General features: G+C 39.7%; 2 protein-coding genes across 13 annotated transcripts in view; one reads left to right on the top strand and one right to left on the bottom strand.

The window, feature by feature from the left end:
- tmem134 (transmembrane protein 134) overlaps nt 1-25,627 on the top strand; it is a 790,957-nt gene that overhangs the window by 125,062 nt on the left and 640,268 nt on the right. The window lies entirely within an intron of this gene.
- tenm3 (teneurin transmembrane protein 3) overlaps nt 1-25,627 on the bottom strand; it is a 269,413-nt gene that overhangs the window by 75,839 nt on the left and 167,947 nt on the right. For all 6 annotated transcript variants that reach the window (XM_052545489.1, XM_052545491.1, XM_052545490.1 and 3 more), the window contains 2 exons: nt 22,905-23,143; nt 10,422-10,544 (listed from right to left, as the gene is read on the bottom strand). In XM_052545489.1, the coding sequence (XP_052401449.1) occupies nt 10,422-10,544; nt 22,905-23,143 (362 nt within the window). The remainder of the gene's footprint in view (nt 1-10,421; nt 10,545-22,904; nt 23,144-25,627) is intronic.

Genomic DNA, 25,627 nt, shown 5'->3' with positions numbered 1-25,627 from the left:
GCATTGTTTACAGGCAATAGATTCAATTTGTGATCATGCAAGTGTTAGAACAACCAGGAGTGGGAGCAACAACTAACAATATGATAACCACTTCACAGAAATTAAATTGAATTAAACGTATGCATTTAGCAGATGCTTTTATCCAAAGCGACTTACAGTGCATTCAGACTATCAATTTTTACATATCATGTGTTCCCGGGGAATCGAACCCCCAACCTTGCGCTTAATAGAGCAGTGCTCTACCAATTGAGCTACAGGAACACAGAAGATGCTCTATAAAAATATTAAGCAACAATCAATGTGTTCAAAGGGAACCTGAAACTCAGATGGTTCATATTGGTCTCTTTTTAAATAAAACAGTTTACGAGTTCCTTTTTTTATAGCATAAATGTTTGTGTGCCAGTGGAATCGTGATTCTTGCTATAGCCTCAAGTGTGATCAAACATTCATGAAGTATACCAGAATAATCTGATGTCAAAATCATTAAATCACTCCATACAGTATTCAATTAGCATCTTTAAACCAACTCTTTCTGACCCTCATTCCCAAGATAACCATCACAATGAATTACTCAGCCAATAGTAAAGAAAAAAAAAACACTATTTTATACCATTATACTCAGGGGTACGTTTATCAAAAACATTGTTAGCCAGTTTCAACATAGTTTCATTGTCAGCAACATAGTTCAATGATTTGTGTTTTTCTAAACCTTCAGCTCCAATGAACAAATGATCTTGAGCAAAATAAGCAAACTAACACCCAATCCAATCTACTGTATATCTGTCATTTCACATTAGTATTTATTTCATTTTATATCTATTCGTTTGTCAAGAGAATGAAAGAGCCGTTTTTGAAGAGTGCACATATGTGAATGCACTTTAGTAACCTGGAGGAAATACAGTTTTACCTAAAACAAATAACCTCGATTGAACCAAACATCTGTAAGATGCCATTTGCACCGTTTATACCAGTATTCTGGAAATTATTAATTACCATACGTTATTACTACACCATCTTTAAGTTTAACATTGTTGAAACAATGTCAGTCATAACTAACTATTTAATTTCTCCAACGATGTATCATGCTATGGATAAGTAGCGAGTACCCTGGCAAAACTCTTGTCAGATTGTTAATTTCCTAATACCAGGAAAAGAAACCTTGAAGAGATTTTAGAATAAACTTGATACAACTAATCTAGTTGAATTCATAAAGCTCAGTAATGATAATGGTAATTTCAAGCCAACGCTTTCTAAAAATAGTCAACTGCGGTAATATCACATGGCGAGCCTAAGTGAAGCTATTTGACTTTGCAGAGCTTCCTTTAACAAGCTGAAAAGCTAATGTCTAGACATTACACACACAAGCGCACAATGAACTTGCCAACAGAAGCCTCGGCATATTCCAGCCCCTCACAACATGTTACAAGGCAACAGTGCGGAATGGAGCGGTAATGGGAGAAGGAGAACAGGCTATGCTCATATGCTAGCTAATGGAAAGCAGCTTCCATTAATATTGCATTAATTATTATTGCGTAATACCGTAGCATGCGGGCGCTAACCATGTGCGTGTTACTAATGCAGTCAGCCGGCTACATAAAGAGCATGCTGGAGTGAACGAAAGAGTAATTAGAGAGGACTTGCTGACTGTTAGTTTTAATGTGAGCATGCCTGTGGCTCTAAATGCTCTACAGAGCAAATGAGAGAAGCCATCTGTGAAGCTCTGATCAACAGTATTGTCCACAGGATAAAAAGAAGGGGATGGTGCGCTTAAAGAATGCCAGTGGAAAAGAGATTTGCTTTCTGTGTGTGCCAGGGATGCCCGGGGTGTTTCTTGGACATGGATATTGAATTGGCATTGCCCATGAGAATGGTAGAGATGTAAAAGGTTTGTTTTGGCTAGATGCAGAGACTCCCTAAAGCCCTGTACTTCTCTTTCTATTTTACTTTCTTTAGCTTCTCTCTTCATCTTAGCCATGTGATCTGTGAAACTGTCTTGATCTTTATTCTTTAAATGTGTGCATAATTCTGTGGGTAAGACAAAGAATAACATTCCAAGCTGCTGTAACTGTATTTTTTGTTGTATACCACATTAAATACCACTACTGTCTGAAAGATATCACCGAAATTGATGTCCTAAGAAATGACTCTCGTCTCTGTAATTGTCTGTGGCTCTGTACAAAGCAAAAATCGGGAAGAATCTGGGTATGTACAGGTATGTCATTAGTTTTTATATTTAGAGGTATAGGCACAGAATTTAAATAATGTTCCTTAAAAACAACAACAAAAATAATGACCTTATTCACTCATATTCCAGTTATTCTGATGTCTCATCAATGTATCATTTTATGACATTTGCTGCAGGTGAGCAGTTTTAGTCAGTTATATTTTGTATTTATAATTATATTGTTCTTCATTCAGATTATACCACATTATTTTTGGTCATCTTTGAAGCTTGAGAGCCCCTGGTTTGTATGAAATATAGAAAAGACCTGTGAAAATTAGTGTTTTTTTTTGTATTCTAGTGTATATAATGACATGAGGGTGAAGATTATGCTACAATTCATTTTTTGGCTGAACCACTTTAATTAATGTTAGTAGTAATACTGTGGAAAAAAAATAAAATAAAAATAAATTAAAGCTATTGCTCTTTCATCCTGAACAAATTAAAATAAAGGAGAGTTGTGGTTTTCTTGCTGCAGTGACAGATGACAAGATGTTTGTGACAAACATTTACCCTCAAGTACTCTGTCATGGTCATACAGCTATACAAAAACATGTCAAAAAGAGGCCTCATTGTTAATTTTGTCATTGGGTATGGTGTGACTTTCTCCTGTGTCTTGCTGTACAACTCATTAGACAGCTATTTTTTTTGTTCCAACACTGCACACAGGGTGACTTTCAGTCAAGCAACAGTCAAGACTCTGAAGAGGTACACACTTTTACTTTCAAATGGCTAGACGGAGCGTAGCTGAATGTAACGGACCCACAGGGTCTTGAGACAGGGTCTTTAAAATAATTATTTTTAACCTGACATGTGACATTAAAAACGCAACCAAGAAGTCAAGTTTACGTCTGCTGTGCTGTCAAGTACTACCATTGTCAAAATTACTAAAATGCACTGTTAGACAGTTAGTGACAGATTTTAATTAGAGACAGAATTAAACTTTTCCATTAAGGGGTGAAATTTGCCCCCCATTCCATGGGATTATTTAACTAACCCCAAATGTATGTGTCATCTTAAACTTAATATATTCAATTAAAATGGTAGTAAACTACAGGTTTGTTACAAGCCAATTGAAATCAGTATCAGTACAATCTATCTTTGCACTACAAAGGTTACAGAAGCTGCATCTGAAGCGGCATTTAGATGTATTTGCACAGACTGTGTGTACATATTCAGCTCAGCGGTGGTATAAATATGTTTGCACTGCAATTACAACTGCATAAATAATGTACAAGATTGATATTTTAAGTATAAAATCATCATTATTCATGGAATCATTCTCTCAACAGATTTGTTCAACAATGTGAATTCCTACCGTAACAAAAGACCAGTGTGTTGCACAACAGTTCTGCTGTGGATTTAGTCACAATTATTTCCATGGGTAAAACAGAGCAAAAACAGACAAAACTGCTGCTAAGTATTAACTTATTGTTTTTTAAATGCAGAACTCTTGCTTGTATGATATTGATTAATATCATAAATATAAAAGACGATACCTTGTACAGGTGCATTTTTGCACCCATATCTTGAACATGGTTGTCAACTCTCACGGTGCCCATGTAAATCTCACACCAAATTGGCAACCCTGCTTAGGATATGAAACAAAGTCTCAGCTTTAAAATTTTCTAGGTTTAAACACTAAATTCCAACAATAGATACTGTTTTGGATTTGAATTTGTTTTCTTTTTTGTCCCAAGCTCTCATAAATTTGCGACCCTGATGCACATTCTCATTTTAACAGGATATCAACAGCATGAGGCTAAACCCATGAAAATTAAGACACTTTATTGTGATTTATCCCCTCTCTCTGCCCCACAATCCTTGATTTCCCTTTTAATTTATTTGTTTCTGCCTCTCTCACCTATTATTCACTCCCTTTTCAACACTCCATCCATATGTTTTCATTGTCATCACCCCACTTTCTCTCTCTTTCACTGTTTCTGTTGGGCCCTGAGAGACATTAACATCTCCACATGTGATTTTGCCAAGTGTCTCCCCTCATTCCAAACGCATTCAGTTGCAGATTTAGGGCCTCTTTATGACTTTCAGAAAAGTCACTTGAGCAGTTTTTAATTCACTGAAGCCTGTGAAAGAGTGTCTGCGTGTGCATTAGGGGAAGTGGTGGTATATTCATTAAGAGAGTGCGAGAGAGTGTCATGCTCGGCTCTCTTAGCTGCTGCGGTGGGACTGAATACAAAGCTGCTCAGATGATTTGTGTAAGAATGGTGCAGCACATAAATAAGGCCCCATGAAACATTGCTAAAAGCAATGTTAGGTTCCACTTTCAGGCACCAGGAATAAAATTCAATTTTAAGCACAAGACTACAGCTTTCGTACATCTTTGCGAGGATGGTGGAGTCTCTGAAGGGTGTGTGTTTGAATACAAAGCAGTCAGTTTGAGGAAATCTAAATTGTTTATGGAAATCAATCGCTTAAAAAACAGCGAGTTCTATATGCTAATGACATTCCCTACAGTCCTTGTCACATGCAAACACACACACCTCTGAAGTGAGGAAGGCAATCTAAACACAAGCTGTCATTTAGGAAGAAGAATGCACTGAGGCTATTGTCCCTGCTTTGAAAACACATGCACACATGTACACACACATACACAAACACACAGAGCACTTGAAGCTCTTTTATGGAGTGAGTGCTTTTAGGTCAGCTGTCTCTCAAAGAAAGGTGAACTGCAGATGACAACAGCAGCTCTTTCTTCACTGCAGAAGAATAGATAGACAAATGAGTGAGTGTGTGTATGTATTTCAAAGGGTCTACTGCAGGTATGTAAGTCAAACGTTGCTGCGTATTATGTATGCTCAGTCTGTCAGTAAGAATATGTGTCTGTGTGAATTTGCTGCGGCTCTATTCATATGTCTGTGTGTGTGGGCAGCTTTTCTATCCTTTTGGGCATGAGATGTCTGAAAATCCTGCTTGAAATACAATAAAACCTGACAAAACCAGCTAGTGGGGACACCCTTGTGAGCATAAATGGTTCATGAAAGAGCTAAATATGTCTAAATATCTGAATAAAAGAAAATTCTGTAAGACATTTATAGATAAAGGTTGTGGTTAGTCTTTATGTATAATTGTACAGCAGTAAGTTTCGGCTCTTTTGACTGGATAAGAACTGACTTTTTATTTATAGACGAAAACCCACAGAGAATAACATTTGCAATTGTCCTTTCTTTCTCATGTAATGTTGCTTAATTAGCTTACATTAAAGACCCCATGACGTGGCTGGATGAGTAAAGTTTTCTGTCTTCAGGGAGAGACATTCCCATTTTCATTCTGATTTGACAAATTTTGTATAGTGCAGAATGATTAATATTTCTGGTCAGTTGTTGAAGAAAAACACTATCCTTTAACAGACTGGGGCTAGTATAAAAATGCAGCCTGGGTGAGCATTAAAGACTTCTTTAAAGACTTTTGAACTGTATTGAACATTTTAAGTGTGTACAGTATATCTGCAGTATATTATGCTATTTTGTCTACCTCTGTGAGTACTCTACCTAGTGTTCTTTTCATGGGGTCTTGAAGCAACAAAAAACTGCAAACACGAAGAAACAACAAGGATACAGATGCAAGGTTATTTATGTATGCATACAGTATATGCATGTTCATACTGCATACTGTTGACCGAAATGCAGTTCTGTGTGTATATGTGATATGTCCTTCACAGACAGTGGTGCTGGTGCTGGTGGGCACACAGGCACAGATCAAGGTTAACTGAAGGAGGTGGTGGTGTTAGCTGCTGTCTGTATTGATTGTGAGTAAGCTGTGTGATTGTACGTATTGCTGATGGCTTCATTAACTAGCTTCATCCTGTTTGGCCCTCACAGCAGACTGAAGACCCACCGCTGGAAGCTTGTGCCATTGCAAATTCTCCCGGCCTGTTAACACATTAACATTCCCCTGCACTCAGTGGCATACAAATTTTTATTTCTTTCACTGAGAAAGGGAAAAAAGCGTGGTGGGGGCTCGCGCTAGGAAACAAAAGACTGACTATGCTGAATGCAAATTCTGCTCAAATAAATGTAACCTGATTGTGTCACTGCTGCTTAAGGGGAGATGAATGACTTCCCCTTGCTGTGTAACTAAATAGCCACTGATGCCTATATAACTGCATCACAATCTATTTACCTGCAATTTATGGCCTATTGATAAAAGCACATCCAATTTCTTAACTCTACTAATGACATTATAGAGACTAAACCTGTCCTATAGCTGATGCACAACTGTCCTGATCTAATGCTACATCACTGCACACGTGGATACGTCCATCACCTCAAGAACAAACACATTACTGTTAGGAGCATCATCATAATGGCCTTCAAACATATGGCCATCTATCTTCACAGCATGAGTGTGTGTCCCTCTGCGAGTGTCTGAGTGCTTGAATTAGTACTTAAGTGAGGGAGGCCTTGTGGGAATACATGTGCCGGTGGGTGGGAGAAAACGATAGGGCCTGTTTCTGTGAGGTTATTTATTTCTGATTGTATTTGTTATTTAGCATATGCTGTTAATCTTAAACGCCTTACACTGTGTTGACAAACTAAAAGCATCTCTTGCATTTTAATATGAGCCTTTCTATTATTCTGCCACAACTTTGCACTGCCCACAGTGAAATCTCATAGGTTCCTGTAAAGCACTGCTGTATATAGAGTGTATATTTTGCAGCATTGATTCTGGTATATTTTCCATTCATTTTTTCCCCATAGGGATTTAAAAAAGGCTTCATTAAAGTTTTATAAGCCATGAATCAAGCCAACCAGCTATAATGTGAATCACAACATTACAAACTTTCACTTGCAGTAAAAAAAAAAAAAAAGACATTATATTTAATGTGTACTTAAATGGTTTTAATGAGGGAAAGAAGTAATGATTGTGAACGACAATCTAATTAATAAAAGATGGTGAAATATAAAACTAAAGAAACAATATATTTTGTTTATCGCAAAATATGCATATGTAAATTATAATATTTTGCACTCATTGTACTGTATAGAATCATTAGTAATGCAGTTTTTCACCACAAATTCTGTTAAAACATAATTATTTTAAAATTGACTTGAAATGATGTAAACAGACGGCTTAAAAAAAGGCATATAGCCAACCATCGAGTAATAACCTTGGAGCTCACAACAGCTCTGTCTTAGTTACCGCTAAGTTAGCGTTAAAAATCCCTTTCCCTTTGGAGAAAATGGATGAAGTTTTACTACTGCAACCCAACTGCTGCACTCTATTTAACATTTATAAGATTTAAAAACATTTTAAAATATGTAAATGCACCAGCAAAGGTAGACAGAATGCCCCCAGGTGCTGTGCCACTTGACTATGCAGATTAAAATATTTAAAATATTTAAATACATTTTTTTGTTTGTTTATTTTTTCATGTTTTATTTCTAATTCAGATGAATACCAATCAACTGGAGACTGGACCCTACAGTCTGTGTGTTATGAGCTTGTGACTTGACTTTAATTTTAGTACAGACAGACAGACAGAGAGACAGGTAGACACATTGGCAGACAGACAGACAGAGACAGACAGACAGACAGACAGACAGACAGACAAAGAGACAGGCAGACACATTGGCAGACAGACAGACAGAGACAGACAGACAGACAGACAGACAGACAGACTGGCAGACAGACAGAGAGACAGACAGAGAGACAGACAGACAGAGAGACAGACAGGCAGACACATTGGCAGACAGACAGAGACAGACAGACACAGACAGACAGACAGAGAGACAAGCAGACAGACAGACAGACAGACAGACAGAGAGACAGAGAGACAGGAAGACACATTGGCAGACAGACAGACAGACTGACAGACAGACTGGCAGAAGGACAGACAGACAAAGACAGACAGACAGACAGACTGACAGACAGACAGAGATACAGACAGACAGACAGACAGGCAGACAGAGATACAGACAGACAGACAGAGATACAGGCAGACAGACTGGCAGACAGACAGACAGACAGACAGACAGACTGGCAGACAGACACAGTGGCAGGCGTGTATCAGCGAATATATTTGTTAAGGAATCGTTTTTCTTTTGTGTGATACATGTACTGTGGATCAGTGGCAATATGAGGGACTGATAGACATATTTACTCTCACCATTTTATCACAACAGGTGTCCAGGACACCTTACTGCTTACAGGAGTGAATTGAAAACTGTCTGTATGAACGAAGCGTAACTGAAGTCAGACCCCTGTTCTATTCTCACAGCGGTAACCATAGTGACAGAAAATATCAAAGACGGTGACTTCAATAACACCGGCATGTCTTTTCACAAATGACATGGTGTTATTTAATAAACAAGTCGAAGTGCGAATTCATCTGTGAAATCTTAATTAACCGACAACGTCTTTCAACTTTTAACCGAGCGTAGAACACAGCATCTGCAAAACTGATGAGAGAAGATCTTGAGAAATATAATGACTGGATCCAAAACCTTCAGATGAAACTTGCATCCGTGTTTTTTAGTTTTAGTTTTTTTGAAACACAGAAACCCTACATGAAAAAAATAGAACACGAATAAACAAAATTGCACTGTATGACACAATCCACCTGAGAAGTAAAATTATATATATAAGAAAAAACTTCTCATCATGCATATAAAACAAACTTTTTCAATTAAAAATGTTTGTTTAAAATAATAAGAAATATCTGCAATTGGGAAAATTAAAATATAACTAAATTTAAAAGGAAAATAAGTTAATTTTTCTTCCCCCAGTGGAAGATATTTTCCTATATTTTAATAATAAACTCATTTAATTTTGATAAATTAATCAGAAAACAAGACTTACTATCTTATGTCACTTCGCCTCAAGTAAATGTATCTTGATTTAAAGTAATCTGAAGTCAACATAAAACTAAATCTATTTTTTTCCTATTGTTAATGACTCATCAATGTATGTTTAATAATAATAATAAAAAGTTGTGAGCTCATAATTTTTTAATCAAAATCTGGTGAAAATGGCATACTTCTTTATGGTGATTTATGCAATAATTCTCCAATCATTTAGTCTGCTTAAACCAGCCACTGGAATCCCATGTTCATCAAAATCCATTTAACAATCATTGCTCTAAATATTTGCTTTGTCCATGTTTAGATATTTGTACTGGAAAACAGGACAAACATACTATTTAAGGAATGTACTTTTTTAGTGGGGCTAATATAAATCCAAAATTCACACAGCAAAGGTTTATTGAACTCACCTCTCAAATGCAGGTGTGAATGCTGAAAGTTGACGTCAGTTTGTAATTCCATTTATAGCCAAACTAAGCATGAACGGAACTGAATTTAGCATTGTAAAACATGACTGACAGTCATTTCTGCTGCTTTTTAAACATGTCCAATATGTGTTTCTGAGTGCATGTAAAAATGGCACTCCATTTCACTGGTCAGTAGGTTTATGTGACAGCCAATAGGGACAGAGTGAATCCCACTTTCAACAGAGAGAAAAAAAGATATAGAAAGCGAGATTCTGGGTAGAATGCCAGGGCATTTCACAATTCTCACAACTTGGCTTCATGGTCTGAAAGCCCAGACAATCTCAAGAAGCCATTTATTGTGCATTCTGCACACGCACAGCCCTCCTATATTCTCCCATTATATCGCTCTCTTCTTTGAACTCAATATTGTCACCTAAATGTGTTTTTTGGCTCATCTTCCTGATTCCCAGACTGTTCCCGGACGTGTCTGCAACAGCCGTGACAGCCGACACATCAAAACAGCCGCCCTGATACTGTAAGACTAGTGTCTAAATGCTGAGGAATGTAAGCCTCTTGGTCTCGCAAACACACAGGTTTATACTCATCACAGATCACTGAAACATACATCCCAGTGCCAGGAAAGATGGCATGGTGCAAAGAAAAGGGTTTTGGAGTGTGTGATTTCCATTTGTGTGTGGGAGTGTTTGCGGCTGGGGTGGGGGGTATGTGGGGGTGTTTGTTTAGCTCGAGTTATGTTTATTTAAGGGAGTGTGGGTCTTCATGGCAGAGGGTCCTAGAGGTGTAGTTGTGTAGGAGTGAGTCTGTTTGGTAATTTTCTCTAGCCTATTACTGTGTGTGTGTTCTCCAGTCTGTTTACTAAATGCAAATGTGTTTTGTGCTTGAACAGATTGTGCCTGTGCCATATTATGCATCTGTGCGTGAGCGGGTGCGTGTGAGTTTGACCCTTACTGTTCTCAGTAGTTAGGGCAGTAACTGCGTTGGTTGCTGTGCCGTCAGATTTGACCTGGCCATTCTCAAAAGCATAGCCCTCAGTCTCCTGCAGCTGCCAATTCAATCCAAAGAGATGCATGGCTATGGAGAGAGAGACACAAGAGAGAGAATGATCACTTACAAATAAAGGAATTACGAGACATTGTGGAACACTAGGATAATGTTGATGTGGCTTTAAAACCCCTAGGTTTGACCACAATTTACCTTCACCCCTATGATTTTCTGGTTCCTGGATATGACTTGGGACCTTCCTTCAGTGTCTAAGGGATCTTTATTGCCCATCAGGTTATCCATGTGATCACTTAGAAAAGTAACAACACATCTTTCCTTAATGAGCTATATGATTTCATGATTTATTAAAGCAGCGCAACATGATTGGGACTAGTTACATTCTAAAGATTAACACCTAAAGTATCAGCAAAAGTAATGGTGATACTTGCCTTTATAAATTACTAAATGCTACTTTTAAAACACCACTAATATTAGAAAAATAATCCCAATTGTTATTTTTGTATGGAATGTTGCAGTGTTTGTTGCTGATTTATCTAATCCCATCATTACTTTTTAAACTCATGTGCCCTCATACTCTTTAATCAAAACTGTTAATGTCCCCTGCCCTCACAACAACATCTCTTCCTTGATGTGTACACAGGCACAGGGCAATAAAACTGTTTTACGACCAGATGAGCTTCAATCCCTCTCCTCCAGTAATCTGTCAGTCACATGAAACGATCACATAAATTAGCAAACGACAATGAACTAACAATCCAATCAGTTCCTGATGCACAAAACATTTTGTTTCCTCGTTCCATAAGCTGTTTCACTTGGAAATATGACAAAATAGTGAAAACTCACAATCAGTGTAAGGGGTAATGTTTTACAAGTAATGCAAGTTACGTAATCCGATTCTTTTTTAAGAGTACCTATTAAAGTAACTAAGTACCGTAATTAGTTACTTTTTATGGAGTAACGCAATACTGTAATACATTACTTTTAAAAGTAACTTTCTCCAACTATTATTGATTCATGGTCACCTTAAAGATAAATTCTAATAAACAATTTTAAAAACTAATCAGAGAGATGTTGTGTAATCAAGCCCCTATAATGACCTTTTGAAAGAAAAAAGAATAAAAAGAGCTACGTGTCTTGTACTGATTTGTGTGTGCATTATTTTACAGTTTACTGTTCATTTGTTATGTGTCAAGTGAGAATACCAGTTTATTCATCAAAGCTCAAGTTTTTAAGCTGTAATAGCTCTAAAATGCTATAGTGGCCTTGGCTGTTGAATTTGGTATTAGCGACAGGAAAGACTGTGCTGCTGTGCTGTGGATTAATATGTTTAGACAGCTGCTTTGGCTGTTTCGTTTCACTTGTTCCTGAAATGTCTGAATGTTCTTACCAAAGTGTGCTTGTGTGGAATTGAAGCATTCAAAAATCACACTTGGCCCGTATATTTGTGACACGAGGTTCAGTTCAGGTGTGGCTAGAAACACAGCTGGCTACATTTCAGGGTGAGCTTTCCAATCGTTCTTTCACGGATTCTGCAAAAGGCCCCTGTGGGTAGCATGACGACCTGGGTGAATCAGCACCCATTTGAGTATGTTTCGTTTCCCTGGTGATGCCTCTAAAGCACATGTTCGGAAAGGTCATACAGGATAGTGTACAATCTGAAGGATTCTGTAGGAACTAAGCCATCATGAGGCCTCATTCTTACCAGTTGGCTGTAAACTGAGAGGAAGTACAGTGAAATGTCAAGGGGTTGACAAAAATACTGCTCAAACATACTTGTAAAGGAGGAAAAGGCAGGTTATGCATTTTGCAGACACTGAGAAAAACACTGCAGCAATTTGTGGAGACCTTCTCCATTTCAATCTTAACCCTTTCTGGATCGATCTCATAACATTTACATTGTCAACCTTAAAGGGACAGTTCACCCAAAAATGAAGATTCGGTCATAATTTATGTAGTTCAAAACACAAGAATAGATGTTTTGAAGGACACTGCTCTTTTTATGAAGTGACCAAGTGACACAGTGACCAGACCTGACCAAGTATCAAAAGTATTCATTGCATAGCAAGAAAAACTCTCAAAATGTTTTGTGTTCAGCATAAGACTGCAATACATATAAGTTTAAATCAACATGAGGGTGAAAAAATACATATTTTAATGTTTAGTTGAACAATTACTTTAACTACAATGCCGTTTACAGCCTTAATCTAGTGGTAATTGTGATGTCCCTGTGATTTGTGATATCATTAGTTGGTTTTGCATTAGTACGAGAATCTCATAGGACATACTGTATATGTACTGTATGTGTGTGTGGTAGCTGTGCTGAGGTGGGCTGCTCTGAGGGGACAGGATGATCCTCTCTCTAAGTAACAGCAGTGTTAGCTGCAGACGTTGGCACTAATAAAGGTAATTTAGACCTGCCAACAACCCCCACTGGGTCTCTTAATGCCCCAAGAGCACACACACAACCTCCCCACATAAATCATTCCCCTTCTCTCTGTGCTTGTGTATTTGAGTGTTTACTTGTGTGCATAAAGTTTCTTAGGTGTGCTTGTTATATGAAACTCTAGGCTTTGCTGGTATTCCTAAAATGCGTAGATAAAGTGTTTGTAGCATTATACAACAAAAGCGCAGCGATGACACGGAGCATTAATGAGAAGGCTAAAGACATAGAAGAGTTTATGCACGACAGAGTTTCATTAAAGTATTTGAGCAGTAATTGGCTTATAAAATTCCTTAAGCTCAACCTCTAAAGTCTTGCCATATCTTTCTTTCCGGTCTCAATCTTTCTCTCTCATTAAATTAGATACCCGCTGGGCCGGCCTGTTCACGGAGCAGACAATGTCCAGCACTCTGACCTTAGCTGAAGCAGGGGGTTATGGGAGACTGGGCGGTATTGACTTCTCCGGCAGAAAGACGGCCACCCCCTGCTGATCTGATCGAGTCGCTAGCCGACACCCTTTTGAGCAGGCTGCTCCATTAACTTTCGGCATCGTAAACGAGGAATGAATAAGGAAGTGCAAAGTTTTTCACCTCTGTTACAGATTCTTATTGTTCATGAAACAGTTCCTTGATGGTCAGTTGCATTCACTTGTTGCAATATCTGAAAACGAAACTAATGTGGATGAATAAACAATCTTAAAGAGATGATAGAGGATGGGCACGCTTGGATCTTAGAGCCGCAGGGCATTCGGGAACGATCATGCATGTGCATGGAACACATCCAGGCTATTAGAATACAAATGCGCCAAGCGAAAAATAAAAGTTCTCTCAGCAGACAAAGAATGTAAATTGGCTGTTAGGTTTATTTCTCATTTCTTTTCCCTCGGTTGTCTCGCGAGTGCTAAAACAGCTAAAGGTGGGCGAGATCATGGGAGGTGGATCGCTTTGTTGATGAGCCCTGGGAACAGAAAGGCGATGAATGATAAAGCTGGCTTCAGAGAAAGACCAATTCTACATGGGGTGAGTGGAGAGAGAGTGAGAAAGAGAGCGAAAGAGGGCAATGGAGGGAAGCACAAAGCCTGATCAGTTTGGAAGTGGGCCGCTACTGCCTCAGGTGTGTAAAGAATGAATAAGATCGCAAGGAGGAAGAGAGAGTTTTCACCAGGGCAGGGTTCACTTGCAGAGTGGTGAGAATTACAGTTGAACTAAATGCAAGGCAACTTATATGAGGCAGGATTGGCGGTTATGTAACCAGTGGGACTCGCAATGCTATCGAGAACCCAGCGATGCTTCATCTTAAAATACAGCTCCATATTTCTCACTCTGTGTCACTTCTGATCATTAGCAAGAGGATGGGGAAACTGGCTTTTTGTGACTCAACGAGAAACTATTTTCAGAATTAGTGGGAGAAAAACAACAGCAAGCAACACCAACAGAACTGAGAAAAATCATGAACCGTTCCATTTACCTGTGAGATAGATACACCAATGGACAAAAAAGACTTTCAGCAGCAATAAATCAAGGGCAAAACCAAATGTCCTTCCATCCCTCAGGGTGCTGTGTTGAGAGGAGAGCTGCTGACAGACTGTCCCCTGAGCATTTCCAAATCACCCACACAAATTACCTCAACTCTCACCATCCTTATTTACGATCATTAACCACTTACTGCAAAGCACCAAAGCTGCATTTTTCTATGCCTATATATGAAGAAAATAATAATAATATATATTCAGAAATTGTATCAATGCCAATCAAAACTAGCTTTGTTTAATGCAGGGTGAACAAGGTATGCAACAGATTTCAAAAATGACTATTAATTATTCTAAAATCATTTAGCAAAAACATAAGTGGGAGGACAAAGCAGCTCACTAAACTGTAAAAATAAGAGTGCACTGTGGAAAGACTGAGTATTTTCTCCAGAGCATCACTACTCATTCATGGAGACATAAACCTTATGAAAAAGTCTGTATGGCTCTGCCTAAATGTACAATGCTTTTCAGAGGTGAGAAAAGCTGTGAAGTATTTATGGACAGCTTCTCCATCTTTTAAAACAGGACTGAGGAACTCTTGGCATGCCATGCTTCCTTTGGCTGGTGTTTGGTCCACTGGGGTCCCTTCATGAGTTTCTCCAGTTTTTGGCCTCAATGCTCAGAGCTACGTTTAGAGGCCATCAGCACTCTGTTCAGAAGATGCAACTTGTTCACCAAGGAGCATCACATTGTTTTAATAAAGGGAATAGTTCAGGGAAGATTGGTATACTTCTTGGTTGACAAGTCATGCTTGCTCATGAATGCACAAATAATTTAACATATTTTTGCTTTGGTAAATAAAGAGTTGAATTGAAGATAAGGTATTTAGTACAAATAAATAAATAAATACATACATAAATAAAAATAAATAAATCTAACATGCAGTAGATGCTGAAAAAACCAAAGTATATGCAGGATGTGGATAATTACTGTGAAGAACAATGATAAAAAAGGGAACAAGTATGAAATTAAACCTGCTGGAAAGGCCTATGTTGCCTTCCATCAGGGTTTGTGCTGCATCAGTTTCGCCACAGAATTTCTTTTCAAAAAGCTCAGGGAGCAGTTAAATGAGTAAAAAAAATCTGGTCTCAGGCCCATTCAGTTAACCTGTCCTTCTAGTGAGATTTTAGTGGCGGTTAGAGGAGCCTCTCGACATGCTTGAGGCATTTGGGTGGACTTCCATCCACTATTAAAGCCATCCTCAGAGGATCTGGTATTGATCGAGCATTCATGAAAAATCTCTACGTGGCTATGTTACCCCTGTTGAACAAGGACAGCGGGAGAGAAACCTGATTTTTCCGTCCGCTGTCTGTCTTGTTGTGTGGGTGTGGGCTTAGTGGAGATGGCTGGGGTCTGACACACCAGATGGGACTGACAGAGAAGAGGCTCTGGGTTTTCTTAGTAGCTGGAAGAGCTGCTGATGCTAAGCGAGCGAGGCATTGTTTGCTGTGTGAAACCAAAGAGGAGGATATGTTCTCCATCTGCAATGTTGACAGTGTGAGACACTGTGAGACCAAGACGCTGCATACATTGAACTCGTTTTACTCGAGCTATAAAGCATTCTAGAGCATAATTAAAGACATCTACCTGCAGAAAAAAACATCACATCATCAGTTTTTACAGTTTGATGTGAACCTTACCAGAGTTTACTTCGTAAGATGTGTTGCTTGTCATTGTTATGAATCAAATATTACAGTTTTCTCCTCTTTTTTATACTTACAAATATTCAGAGAGGCCATTGATTAGGATACAGCTCAAGATACAGGATAGTAATACAGCTATTTTTTCACTGGCACTGCTGTTAGGAAACTGATGTGATGTGTGTTTTTATGGCCCTGCAGGTGGATAATATTCAATTACATTGCCTTGTAAGCAAGTATAATTTAGGTATTCTCCTGCGAAAACTCTGGCCTATGTTTAAGCACATTGGCTCATTTTTAAGATAGCAGTTAATTCCTTCGATTTAAGTAGTGCTGCTTAAGCATTGTCAAACTCTTTAAGTAGGTCTTAACCTAAACTTTATTAATTCTGTGTAGTAATTTGGGGGGAACAGAAGTAATTTAGTAAATGAAAACTCATTTGGTAAATCTATTGGCAAGCCCATTTGTGCAAACATCTTGAACAGGAAAGAAAAAGTGCTGTAACATTGTTCCATTGTGTATTCCCATAACATCAGTCGTTTGAAATAACAGGCTTTGGAACGCAAATTTGGAGGGATAATGAGGTCTGATAATGAAAGCTGGGACAGGACAAGGAGCAGCCACAGATAAAAGAAAGTGAGAAGAAATCTGTTTTCGGGCTTGTTAATGCTTGGCCCCTACAGGGCACTGTCATGATTAGCTCTCCATATATTTCCATAATTTCTGTGATGCTCTTGAATGTCCTGCTGTGTGCATCTTCAGGAATCTCAAAATGCTGTAATGATCAGAGCTGCTGAGGGTCTGGCCAGAGACACCCCGCTGCTTGTAAGCAAGACACGGTACAAAAGCTATCTTCGTAATGACGCTGATAATAACTAACAACTATGTCACGCTAGGACTTTGAAAAACAACATTTCAAGAAGTCGCATGATGCATTTCTTCCTGAAAACTTTTTACTTTGCACGAACAGGCCAAATAAGCTGATATCATCTCATAAGGCGAAGATACAGAATGAAAGAGATGGTCATTATGGACCAATTATTTTGAGACCCTGGGTGAAAACTGTAATCTTGCTCGCTTTCAGTCTCTCCAGATGGTTGTGATCTCTGCTCTATTAGCAGCTGTATTGACAAAAGCAGCAGACCTGGCTGTGGAGTGTCAGTAAATAGCACTCTGGAAGCTGCTGAACTGTCTCGAATACAGTGGAATAATTAACTCTGAAATGGATTTGGCTTCCTCTCTAAAGAGCAAAATTAGCTTTTGTTATTCAGCCACTCTGCTTGCTGATCACGCAGAGAATCCAACTGCTTTCTTTAAACCTGTTGAACACAGCTCTAGCGCTGCACAGGCTTTAATACTGGACTGATCTCGTCAATCCCAGAAGCGAAAAATGGAACTACAAATGACTTCTCTCAACGTGACACAAAAGCGGACAATACTGAAAGGCCGCTGACTGAACAAATGCATTCCTATTTGGATGTTAAAGGGACTCACTGATGCCGTCCTCTCATCCCTTTATGACTTTATGATAAAAGAGGGCCGTTGGATGTCCACAGCACTGAATAGGTTTGGAGCAATATTCCACTGAGAAAGGAAAAGGAGGGCACTTCATTTCCTTTTATTGACTTTGGAGAGCAGTGTTGTCGTCACCAATACAAAGAACTGTGTAGCCTGTCTGTATGTATTCTCAGTGTCTGATGAGGTAAAACCTCTCGTGTAAATGTGACAATTTCTGCTCATGTTGTCCTTTAAGGGCAGTTGACTGGATCATATGGAACGTTCTGTTAATTGTGTGTGTGTGTGTGTGAAACAAGTGTAGTTTGGTCTACAATGTTATCATGGTATAAGGTTCCATTTTTTAGCTAACAATTAAGTTGCATCTGTTCATATTATTTAATTGACCAGCGCTAACATAAACTAACAATGAACATGCATATTTTTATCAACATTAACAAAGATGAATAAATTCTGTAACAAATGTAATGTTCATTTTAGTTAATGTTAGTGGTGTTGGGTTGGTGTTGTAAAGTGTTACCAATATCATATAATGCAGTAATGATGATCATGCACTTTATTTAATATACATATACATACATATACACACACAGTATGTGCACAATTATTATGCAAGTTGATATTCTGATCATATTGTTTTTAGTGAAAGCAGATTTTACCAATTCCAAACAACATTAATCTCGATGCCTACTATTAATTTTGTATTTAATTATTTATAAGCAGTTAATGCGTATTTTCTTCTCCACCTGAAATATTTCTTATGGGCATTTAATCATTTTTGACTTTTTAGTCTGAGATAAAAACTCTCCTTTTTTTGTGGCAAATATACCTGTAAAAGAAAACGTGCTTTATAATTATGCAAACCTGAACATAACAAGTTTTTTCCACTTCCAACCTTGGACAATTATCTATCATCTATAAATGATTAAATTCAAAATGAATAGTAGTTATTAAGATTAAAAAAAAACTCAGAACATCAACTTGCACAATAATTATGTATGTATATATACACATACACACTGTATATTTTAATTCAGCACTGCATTTACACATTTAAATTGTATGTTTTATAACAGTACTTACAATGCAGAATTTAAATAATTATTTTTACATTATAACAATGAGAATGGGGTGTTTTTTGTGTTACAGAGTGGTTTCAGGATGCAAACAGATAAATAAAAGTAATTATGATAACAAGCTTAAATTTCTCTATGAGTAGTTTTTCCCCCTTTTGATTTCAATGTGAAATATGCTTTGTGTTGAAGGTATTTGTCAGATTAAACCACATATAACAGTTTAAAGTGGATGGATGATATTTCTGAAGATTAAGCATATCTTCTTCTTTAAGCTTACAGAACAACAAAAAAGTCCAGTTCTGTTTTGGAAATATAGCTGTAAGAAAGCCTGCACGTTATATCCATCTCTCTCTCCTCCCTTTCTTTCTTGATGTGCTCTCCTTCTCTCTTCAGTAACAGAGCCATTACAAAATTGGCCAGGAGTAAAGAACAGTCACATTACAGCAGAAGAGTGCAGTGTGAACTGAAGAAAAATAAACAGATGTCCAATGCCTGCTGTATTACTGTCTCTCCCATGCGGTTCAACAGAACCATCGTGCCTTTGAGACAAACCAGCCCACCTTGCAGAGCAAAACAGCATCATTCACAAATCCTCTCATCAGCGTGACATTTGTATGGAATGAGGAAACTACTGGCTCCATTCAGAGAGGAAGCTTAAACAAGGCTGTCTACATTTGGCACACAGTATGTGATAAATACCGAATGAAAGTGAACTTAAATCCATGACGACGCAACAGGAAAATAGGCAAAATGTTTGTCTGTCGATGTGACCGCATTCTGCTACTATGGCTACAAATGCTACATGGACAACTGAGGAGTTGACTGAGTAATACACAGAAATTAGCAGTGGTTCCCATGGCAATGGAACTGACAAAGCAGTTGATTTTTAAATAGTACTCAACAGCCATTACAGCACTTTGCAGGCTTGCTCGGGGTAACCTGAATGAAATTATAGCTACATAAACTTAAAAAAAAACTCAGGTGCTAGTAAATATTCTGAATAAATAAGGCAAAGTGGTTTGGGGGACATGATGCTCTCACTTTATTCAGGAGCTGTAAAGTGTAATACATGTATTTTGTGTTGCCTGAATGACTTCTGTCTTAAAGGGATACTGTGGTTCATCTTCAAGTGCTGGTCCCCATTGACTTCCATAGTTTGGAAAAAAAACACGGCAAGTCAATGGGGACCAAAGTAAGGTGATTTATTTCTTTTTAGGAAGCAATAAATCATTATATATATATATATTGTGACGAGTCAGCTGCCTCCTCCCTGATTGTCACCGGCACCCCGTCCTAAATCGCCGCCCTTCACCAGGCTCCCGACTGGAGTGGGTGTGTGAGAGGAGGGGCGCTGGACGAGTCAGGGCTGGCGGCGTGTGATGGGGCACACCTGAAGGAAGTGGAGCCTCATTACCGCCGCTGTTTAAAAGCCCAACGCGCCTCTCCTCAGGAGACCGGTCTCTTCCCCGTGCATGCACACTGGTGTCCTCGTGGGTCCAGGAAGGGTGCGTTGAGGGACTCCCGCGCCACCAAGACGTGAGCTGCCGGACCCGCGATCCGGAAGGGAACCGCACCCGTATACACGGCCGACGGGCCAGGATGCCGGGCCGTCCATCCCCTACCAGCGCCGCGGCCGACGAGAGAGATGCGGCCGCTAGAGGAAGCCGCCGCCCCTCGCGCCCCGGACCAAGGAGGGGAGCGCGTGCGGCCGCCGGACTCCGCCCCTTACCTGGACCCTTCCTTGATGAACACTGCCCGACCTACACAAATCCCGCAGCACGACGAGGACACCAGATTCCCTGTTATTTTGGACACTTTCCCCCTTTTGGCCACTTTTATTCCCTTTGTTTTATGATTTCTGTTAATAAAATCCTCTCCGAGGCCTAACGCCACGCCCACTGTGTCTGTCTTGTGCTCCTCCCGTGACACTGGTGGAGAATGCAGGCAGGCGGAGCCTAGACAGCGCAGTTGGGAAACGTCTGGTGACGTCACCCCCCTCTCGCTTGCAAACGTTCGTGAGAACCCAGACTGGGACGGAGGAAAACTGGGGACAGCCTCCCAGCCACACAAGGGGTAAGTGACTTTTCCATTGTCATTTTACCCTGTGGTTGGTTGAGGCTGTCACTAAAACCCGGTTTCTCTGTCCCTGTTCTGGTGCGCTGCGAGAGGGAGGACCGCCCGGAGAGGAAGCCCCGCCCACTCCGACCGTTTGGAGCCTGGTTGAGGATGGTAGCACTCCCGTGTGGGTGGCGCCCTGGGGACGGGGATGTCGCTTGGGAGGGGGAATGTGACGAGTCAGCTGCCTCCTCCCTGATTGTCACCGGCACCCCGTCCTAAATCGCCGCCCTTCACCAGGCTCCCGACTGGAGTGGGTGTGTGAGAGGAGGGGCGCTGGACGAGTCAGGGCTGGCGGCGTGTGATGGGGCACACCTGAAGGAAGTGGAGCCTCATTACCGCCGCTGTTTAAAAGCCCAACGCGCCTCTCCTCAGGAGACCGGTCTCTTCCCCGTGCATGCACACTGGTGTCCTCGTGGGTCCAGGAAGGGTGCGTTGAGGGACTCCCGCGCCACCAAGACGTGAGCTGCCGGACCCGCGATCCGGAAGGGAACCGCACCCGTATACACGGCCGACGGGCCAGGATGCCGGGCCGTCCATCCCCTACCAGCGCCGCGGCCGACGAGAGAGATGCGGCCGCTAGAGGAAGCCGCCGCCCCTCGCGCCCCGGACCAAGGAGGGGAGCGCGTGCGGCCGCCGGACTCCGCCCCTTACCTGGACCCTTCCTTGATGAACACTGCCCGACCTACACAAATCCCGCAGCACGACGAGGACACCAGATTCCCTGTTATTTTGGACACTTTCCCCCTTTTGGCCACTTTTATTCCCTTTGTTTTATGATTTCTGTTAATAAAATCCTCTCCGAGGCCTAACGCCACGCCCACTGTGTCTGTCTTGTGCTCCTCCCGTGACAATATATATATATATATATATATATATATATGAACAAAATTATTGAATTATAGTTAAATAATTCAAGGTTTCAGGGTTGCCTTGGCATTCAGGATGCATAGTGTTAAAGTAATCAAAACAGAAAGTAGAGGATCTAAGACTATTTTAATCTTAATAAGTGGAGGTATTTAAACAATTTTCAGAATTTGTTTTTATCTAGTTAAATTAAACTGTCAGAAAACTAATTAAAAAAACTCCTGAAAAAAAAAAACTAATATGAATAAACATATAAAACTAGTCAACTTTACTAATCAACCATATAAAGGGGAGACCGGGTTGATTTGAGTCTGTGGGGAAGCTGAGCGTGACTACTTTAAATAAAATGGGTGATATGACCACACATATTTGAAAAGTTCAGCATTTTAGCCCCGCTGTGATGGAGAGAGGCCTAATAATTCAGAATAATTGGTAAATACATTTAAGTATTTGGTATGTCCAAGGACTCATGCTTTTTGTGTCTGAATAATTACTGACAAATCTGAAACATCACCGCATATGTAAGCGTTAGCATAATATTAGCTCTAAACTGCTGGATGATGCAAGTTTGCTAAAATGATAAGTGTTACCTAGGGTAAGTTGAGCCAGTGGCGTACTCCTTCTTATGATTATAAAGTATCATTTTACTGTAATTCTACATGATATTTCATTAGTTTTAGACCAAGCATTTTTGATTTTGTTCTTTGTTATGGACTTGATTGTGTACTAAATTTTTTTAATAGGCCTTATTAATGAAAACTGGCCTTTGAAGTTTTTATGAAATTTCATTTCCCTGCAACATTTATAAGTGGGATGTGGAGCACTATTAGCCCATTTCTGCGAGGTCAGATGCAGTCTTTTTGTTCAGAAATTTTTTAATAATTGTAAAAATATCTTCAAAGTCAACCCATTGTCTTGAGCCACAGGCTGGGAAACTCCCTTTATGAAAGAAAGTCCGTCACAAGACTCTCACACAGATTTTTAGAAGTCATTTATATTGAAATTCTCTTATTTTGATATAGCACAAGGTGAAAATATTCAGATTTACTTCAGTGTAATCAGTGGCATAGTTTATAGTTTTTAAAGCAGGTTTTTTTTTTTTTTTGATCCAAAGTGATTATTCCCAAGGCTGCACCACATCCTGAAATAATATACATATTTAAGGTGGACCCATTACTGTCATATGTTCACTTTAAAGACTTTAAACTCCCCCCACTCCCTACTATAAAGCATCAGGGTTTCACTTACCAATGCAGTAACAGAGCAGTACAGAGAGCAGTATGGAGACAGCCATGGCACTGAGGGCCGTGCACCTCCATGAGCAGTACTTAGAGGACTTCTTGAACTTGAAGGCGCTGCGGGAGAGTGTGTTGCGGGGCAGGGGCCGGGTCGGGGGCGAGTAGACCGCCCCCGTGGCCATGGTGTAGCCTGGCGTGGCCGTGCTGAACAGAGGAGTGGTGCCAGTGCCCGTCTTAAAGAGAAAGTGCCTGAAAGAAAGAAAAAGAGAGAGACAGAAAGAGAAAAGCGATTAACATTTACTCTCATTTTAAAAGATAGACATTTTAAACTATTTTGCATTGAATAGCTTTAGGCAATAAAGATTAATGCTAAGAACTTGTAAGATCTGATACAGTTCATAAAATCAGAACCAGTTTTATTATTTTTTATAAGCATTTAACAATCACATCTACAACTATTCACGGAGAGCTCGATATATTAACTCTAAATGAGTTTAAAGGAATAGTTTCAGCAGCACAGATTGTTCACAGAGAAGGACGCAGTACAGGAAGTGAGGCGTACAGCCCTCCCAAACTGCCCTGCTCCTGTACGTCTCCCGCTAAGCTACTGTCACCCTCTCCTGCTGATTGGCACTTAAAGAATGATTGGCTAACAGAAGACCTTGGCATGTGGTAATTATGCTGGGCAGATATTACCAGCCCTTTCTGTTTGCTTGAACACCACAGAGAAAATCTAGCCCTCTTCACTTTTCAACCTTTACCGAACACATCTCAATCAAAGCCCTAGTGTTTGACTTCCCTTTTAGCCTGCTGTGTTTCTTTGCCCAAATAAAAGTGGAGAAATGGGAAGAGTTGTGTGCGAGCGCGTGTGAGTGGCACTTTCCACTATAAATCTGGAATCAGTTGATTGGACTTGAGAGGCGGAGGAAAAAGCTTTTTCTAATTAAAAATCACCAATGGTATTTCTTCATCAGCAGAAGAGGAAAAAATTACTGTTTTTTTTTTTTTTTTGCATTGAAAGATCATATTATCCAAGATGTAGGAAGTGGAAGTGGAAAAACACCTTATGTTAAGGTTTTACACTTTTCCTAAAAAAATTTATAAATAATTTGTTTAAATGTTTAAATGTATAGTACAGGACACCTTATAAGCTTTTTAATGGCAACTTCCAATCAGCTGACTTTCCTAATATAATGTCATTGTATCTTTCTAACAGTAGTAATGTTTAATAAATTTTTGGGGGGAGTGTAAACTTTAGGATATGTGTCTATACAGAATTACCTGTGAAAAACAAACCTGAGAAACATTTACTGGAGATAAAAAAAAGTGAGAAATCTCCCTGGTCTCCCCAGTACACATATTAAAGAAGGCCTAGACATAACCCTCTTCTACACCATGATTTCCCCTTCCTTTGTTAAACAAAACATCTCACAAGCTTGCAGAGCTAAGCAATTCTCTAAAACTGCATGGTTGTCTGTTCGATTGCATTCTTTATGTTGACAGAATGACCCATGAAGACACTGAACAATGGAACAAACAGATGATTCGAGCTGCGATATCAAATAACACTGAGCACTAAATCCAATTAGCGAGACAATTCGACAATGTCTCTGCATTCTAATGCAGCGATAGAGAGAGAGAGAGACAGCAAGAGAGAGAGAGAGAGAGAGAGAGAGAGAGAGAGAGAAACTGTGCTCTTGTTTTAGTGCAGTAAACAGTTGCTGCCAACTCACTTTTACTCTAACATTATCAGTCAACCCAATCAAAGCCAAGATGCTGTGCAAGGCATTCAGGATTTAATCTAGTAATGCAGGAATATCTAAGAATTAGTCAAATTAAAATGTTAAAGGCTGTGTAACTTGATTTATGCAAGTGGTGAATCGATTAGCATATTAGTGGATTTTTATTGCAACTTAATTTAAAGCAATTATTCCTAAGAAAGTTCCAGTGTCAGAAGCGGCTGCCAATCAGGTGCCTCTAGATAATTTGCATTCATTGGCTAACCCAACAAGGAATGCAAGAGATATAATAAAGGAGGTTGGGACGGTGCATGACTGCTTTGTCTAAATTCAGTTGGCTGAATATGGGACCTTGGCCATTTGGTTGGCTCAGCACTAGCCTTCTGTTTGAGGGGGTCTGAGATGGGGTGTGGGTCTGGAGATTTAGCACTTTGGTTGGCTCAGTGTTGGGCTTGGCATCAGCAGCTGGCACCAAGAGAAGACTCCGTCCCCATAGTCGCCCTCGTGGCATACGGGAGGGAACACATCCATCTCTATTAAGTTGTCATGCCCGTTTTCAAGAACTGCTTGCTTTGCTAATTTTCTACATGAGAAACACAAACAATTAGAATAAAGGTCGTCAGTGCTTTCTGGTGATGAGACAGTCAAGGTATTTCTAATTATGAGTTTGGCAGCAAATCCACAGAGAAAGAGCTTCCCAGACAGCAGTCTAGAAATCATAGCTGAATGTACCCCGAATGAAAGACAGACCCGCACACATGAAAAGACTCATAAAACAAGTATACTGCAGTTTTATGTTCCATGTGTCAATCCGTTTTCCTCTAAATGGAAGCACTAACATGCTCTGATACAGAGGTATATTTATTATGGCGAATAGAGCCACAGAATTACTCGAGCACACTCAATGACTGTAAAGTGTTATTGGTAGGCTCTCTACATCCACTATGAGCTAAGTGTGAGAATATATTAATTACTATACTTCCTCTACATTGAA

The sequence above is a fragment of the Carassius gibelio genome, chromosome B1, assembly GCF_023724105.1.
Source record: "Carassius gibelio isolate Cgi1373 ecotype wild population from Czech Republic chromosome B1, carGib1.2-hapl.c, whole genome shotgun sequence".
NCBI classification, from domain to species: Eukaryota; Metazoa; Chordata; class Actinopteri; order Cypriniformes; family Cyprinidae; genus Carassius; species Carassius gibelio.
The sequence above is the reverse complement of the archived record's forward strand: the minus strand, read 5'-3'. Positions and strand labels throughout refer to the sequence as shown.